The 5,836-nt window shown below is 30.3% G+C and overlaps 1 protein-coding gene across 1 annotated transcript in view; it reads left to right on the top strand.

The window, feature by feature from the left end:
- Positions 1-5,519, top strand: part of LOC106876345 (uncharacterized) — a 23,313-nt gene extending 17,794 nt beyond the window's left edge. Inside the window, exons 11-15 of the mRNA XM_014924846.2 lie at positions 745-771; positions 2,083-2,136; positions 2,358-2,450; positions 2,664-2,731; positions 3,711-5,519. Of these exons, the coding sequence (XP_014780332.2) occupies positions 745-771; positions 2,083-2,136; positions 2,358-2,450; positions 2,664-2,731; positions 3,711-3,793 (325 nt within the window). The 3' untranslated portion in view covers positions 3,794-5,519. The remainder of the gene's footprint in view (positions 1-744; positions 772-2,082; positions 2,137-2,357; positions 2,451-2,663; positions 2,732-3,710) is intronic.
- Positions 5,520-5,836: the final 317 nt, after the last annotated feature.

Below are 5,836 nucleotides of genomic sequence, written 5' to 3'. Positions count from 1 at the left end.
ATATACATATATATATACATATATATACATATATGTATATATGTATACGTATATATTCATTTACACACATGACTTCATATATACAAGTATGCATATATACATAATCAAAACGCACACATATGACCCTATATGTAATCTGTGAGAAACTGGTGACTGTTTTTATGCGATGAAAAAAGCAACGCTTATAATATTATGTACTGTTGATATGAAAAATGAAATATGAACTTAAAATGAGAAAATTATGAAAGTATATTTTAAATCATATGTTTAAACAAAAAGAGAAATATCTGCCAGTCCCTTTATTACACATACAAAATTCTTACCATAGAATCACTCCCATATATACATCGATTCCTTAGACTTAAAGACGTTTTTTCTTTTTTTTATAATCTTGAGCTTCTTTCATTTCCTTTCAACAATATGCAATATCTGTATTTTTGGTACTGCTATAAATTTTAAGTCAAGTAACTTCTTCATTCTGAATTCAACTTTTACACAGCATTTCCTTGTATACTGCATAACGCTTGAGTATTCGACAAATACCATTTTCTGTTACTTATAATTGTAGTCATGTACGGTCATAATTAATATGTATGTCTCATGCCACACATATGTTATTTTATTTGTAGTCATTTACATTCCACATAATTCAGACACTTTTCCCCTAAAAAAAGTTTAATAAAATTTAGAGGATTTAAAATGTTTTTATCAGAGAAAATAACATGTATTTCTTTTCATTTCTAGAGTGAGAAATGTCAATGACTGGAAGGAGTAAGTTTTTTCTTTTGATATTTCTTATTAATTCATTTGCTAACTCCATACTTCAACTTTTATCTTGAGGCTCGTGGTTCGTAATTATTAGAGCGCATACACATGCATTTATCCTTGTTCGAAAACACATACACACACGTATATTCTTTCATTTTGTGATTTGTCTGCCATTCGTCTGCGGTCATGCGGGAAGACCGCCTTGAAATGTTTATAGTCGAAAATAGAAACTAGGATTTACTCTTGAAAACCCTAGTGCGTATTTGATCCATATCTTATGCGAAACCGCTAGCTTACGGTGATGCAATCACGCCAAAATCGGTTGTGAAGCGATGATAGTTGTGGTGGTGGTAGACAAAAACACACAATGACACACACACTCAAATGTATACATAAATACGTATATATATATATATATATATATATATAAGAGTTAAGGCATGGGGTAGAAGTGATCCGGGTTACATATGTTTCATAGCGAGCGGAACCTCGGAAGTGGAAAATATCAAAAAGAGGTGTATACCGCAGGCTATTCATCAGTCCAAGGGTACCTTGATTAAATATGGGTGGTATATATTAAACTATAGAGGGTTAGATCTTCCATGATATAGTGATCATGACAAAACAGAATGTCTGTATCTGATGGATACAGGTTTACTACTTCCGCATTGATGAGATCAGATAGAATAACAGTAATGCATCTAAATATAAAATTTGTAATATATAAAAAAGGAATCTGATTATTAAAATCTTTCTCAATTTAAGATCCCTAGTGTATGATTATTTCATGATTTGTTTTATATATATATATATGTGTGTGTGTGTGTGTGTGTGTGTGTGTGTGTGTGTGTTGTGTGTGTGTGTGTGTGTGTATGAATGTATGACATCTTATAACATATATCATGTATATAATAATGTATTGTCTGTGTCATTTCCTCATTCGTTTACATTAAATAAAGTAAAACATAAAAAAACAAAGAATTGTAATTGTTGATCCAGCTGGTTTTAGTGAAAGTTCCTTTACTACGCATTTACTGTTCCATAAGGATATCATACAAATCAGCAGAACTGACTTTGTGCGCACGTTTCTGTATGTCTGTCTATATCTCTCACTCTCACACACAGACAAACTAACATATGCAAATATATACAGAAAAAATCATTTCAATCTATTATCATTATTTTAATTTGAATATGAGATCATGAATACACTGCCTTATAAGGCGCAGTAATTAAAAATTATACTTCGATGCTCATTGCATTTTGTTCCAATAAAGACGAATAACAGCGTTATTTCCAAACTTTCCATTTTAGTATGAAGGTCACAAAGAATGACATCACTGTTGTTCTCCTAGGAGACCGGCGTTTGTAAGTATACATCTATATCTTAATGTAACTAATAAATATCTGTCAGATCCCTATTTTAAAATCATTACATTACAATAAATGTTGTTGCCACATCTCATGCTTTATTTTTGTGCTTATAAAATATTGTTTATCCAAAGTTTTCAAACATAAATCCAGACATCTTTTTCTCTCGTGATTAGCTAAAATATTACGTTTCCTTCATTTCTTGTTTCTTATGCAAGTTTGAGATCTTTCAATTTTGTGATTGAAGATTTTCAGCAATATGTGCTGAAATGTTTGGCCAACAATAAGAAAATGACCTCTGACGAGCACAAGTGAGTTTAACTATCTATTTTATATTTGAATTATCAAAATGTAAAATAATTGTTCCTTATTCGTGTTACATAAATACACAGATATGTAAATGGATTTCCTTTCCCCGAACATCAAACTAATACACCTACTTATTGTTCATACACCTGTCTTCGTCTTTGTTTTTCGATAAATTTCAACTATATATTTATATATTCATGATTTTTGTATTTCAGGTTCTGTAACATCAAATCTCAGAGCTTAGACAAGCATGATCTTGAAAGCAATCCGGATCCTACGAGTGGTTAGTTGCATTTGTGTGAAACCTTTTTTCTTCTGCGTGAGGTTGATGTTTTTATACAAAATGTAAAAAATAATATATTTGTGAGGCACGGACATTTTGATTACATTTTCATTATTGCATATTTTTTCGCATGGAGACAAAATAATCCACCTCATAAATCGTAGACAAACTATAATATATAGTTCGGTCGTATTTTATAATCGCACATTTAATTGATATTTAGTACACCGGTAGAATCATTTTATCACTAAAAAATACATAATTTATTTGACTGCAAACACAACGGAAGCATATTTTCTGATCACTAAATTAAAATCTTTAGGTATCAAACTTATAGAAGACAACAATAGATATATTGGTAAAATCCTTTAAATTTCGTCAGGACTGGCGTTTTTCATTCTTATTTACTTCTACATTTTGTCATCTATTCCTATGTCATATTCCAAAAGTGTAAGGTATTCTTGATTTTAAATTTTGACTGAACTTCTCATAAAATACTTTTCGACATTTTGTTTACACTTAAATACAAAATTGTTTAACAAATTCCTCGACATGTACAAGCAATGATAAATGTAAAAATCAATACATTTGATCAAATGAATTATGTTATAATGTTTGTACATTATGTTGTCTAATATTCTCTTCCTACAAAGTTAAGAAATGAAATCTTTTCTCATAATATACGTACAACAAATTGAAGTACACATTGTTAAATCTCTCGTTCCTATATGTTGTATTACTCAGGATATAAAGACAAATCCAACCTGTGTATTTGGTTACAACATTAAACTCGGGAGTTGTCATTTAATTGTATAAATATCATTATTTCAGTAACGATAATTTCATTTTCAGTTACTTTCACTTCAACAATTTTGCATGAATTATGTGATAAATGAGTAAGCGAGGCTCACTTTTGTTTTAAAATACGCATTTCTATAATTATTTACATTCAATTTTACTCTTCCTTTGTATTTTTCAGGTGCGAGAGCGAAAATGTCCCCCACGTTCTCATTTACAGCAGTTGTTATCTACACTTTTTTTCTTGCATGTACATTTTATTAAATATTGAATTTTTAAATTCTAATCAGAATTTAATTTATTTAATATTTTAAATAACATTTCTCTTTTCTCTATATATGTAATCTCTATATATCAAATTAAATATAAACCTTTGATTGTATAAATAAATTAGGTAACTTTAAGATAACATCACCCTCACATTACATTATTTACATCGGTCACATTTGACGGATATTTGTACTCATCTTGTTTGTTGTTAACACAACGTTTCAACTGAATAACGTTAATAATGTAAATCATATACATTATTAAAGCATGAGTTTTAATTCTTACACTTTTTTAAAGTATAATTTTTACATGTTGCTACCGTCATTTTTGTTAAGGCATCAAGCAATAAAAGACCATTCCAATTGAAAGTATACTTACACGTTTTGAAATCGTGTCATTTGTTACTATATTTACGACAGCGTATGCAATTATGTCAGCGTCAATACTGTGGCATCATGCTTTGTAAACTGCTTCAAATTTAAGAGCCAAATATGTCTTTCGGGAAAGATACGAGAATAGCAACAAAAAATTTGAAGTCAGGATATTCATAATACTTTGTCAAAAGATTTACAATAAGAAAGAAATATTCTAATATGTAATATTACTAATTTAAATATGAATATAGAAAAACTAAGATTTTAAATATTCAATCAGCTTCTCTAACGTAACGAAAAGTCGAAGAGAACGATAATACTCCAGATAGAATGTCCCGAAGATAGAAGATCGCTTTTTTATTTGGAAATATACGGAATAGTAGATGGCAAACCGAAAAAACAAAAACAAAAGAGAAAAAGGAATATAGTATACACTTGGTAAATAAATCTAAGCTCTAATCATAAGGAAATATGGGAGGAAAACTGAAAACAAAAACGTTCTCGAAATTCTTGTATTGAATTAGAAGAGCTCGCCACTCACCACCTAATAATGAAAAAATTAATATCATTGGGATGCAGGTAAAATCCAAATCGTATTAAAGCTTGTGAAGGTGATACGCATTTGCAAATATCACGATCGATGTGGTAGAATCGTTGTTGAACATTTTCCTTTAAGAATTAGATTATTTAGAATAGGAAAATAACATCTCCGAATTATTTTACTGTCACAGATGAAAACTTTAATGGCTATATATCTACAATATATCTACAATAAAGACTTCGGATTTAGGTTGAACACCAGCATTGTCAATGGAATGTGTTTAGTCTATACCATAAAACACAGAATTTCACTGATATTCATTTTAACGACCTCGAACAGATGAAAAGTAAAGATGAAATCGGTGGAACTTGAAATCAGAATGTAATGAGCCGCTGGAACAAATATCGCACGGCATTAATTTGACAATCTAAAGATTCGAGCAGCTCACTTCACATATCCCTACATTTCATATTATGGAATGCTCCCAGACTGGAATAATGTATAGTTTATATCGTAGCTGCAAAAGTATAATGTTTCAATACGGAGATATTCTTTTCTACCCTATGATCTAGGCCCAAAATTTTGGGTGAGAGGGCCAGTCGATTAGATCGACTCCAGTACGCAACTGGTACTTAATTTATCGAATCCGAAAGGATGAAAGGCAAAGTCAACAAAAACATGGAATGAATCTATGCATACAAACGGTGACTACGTAGTTGGAACGATCATAATATACGTAACTTAAATAATATTAAAATATAAGACGATAACCAGAAAAATCCGTTCGGCGTCAATTTCTACGGCCTTTTTCAAAGGACATCGCCAAATTTCAATTATGTATCATATTTCAAATTTGGCGATGACCTTTGAATCGGCCATAAAAATTGACTCTGAATGGACATTTTTCTGGCTATCGTCTTATATTTTACAAATTTGATTTTTAAAATTTTTATCGTTTTCAACACCTAAGTCGCCGTTTATATGCATAGATTTATGCCCTGTTGTTTTCCTCAAACGATTTCATCTATATTGCTTTTGCAGGTTCTATTATCTTTTGTATATGTATATAAATGTACATTTTTTTATGCTTTTAGGATCTATATGTTCAATGCGCTTGTGTTT

This window comes from Octopus bimaculoides, chromosome 1 (assembly GCF_001194135.2).
Source record: "Octopus bimaculoides isolate UCB-OBI-ISO-001 chromosome 1, ASM119413v2, whole genome shotgun sequence".
Taxonomy (NCBI): domain Eukaryota; kingdom Metazoa; phylum Mollusca; class Cephalopoda; order Octopoda; family Octopodidae; genus Octopus; species Octopus bimaculoides.
This window is presented reverse-complemented; position numbering and strand designations above follow the sequence as displayed.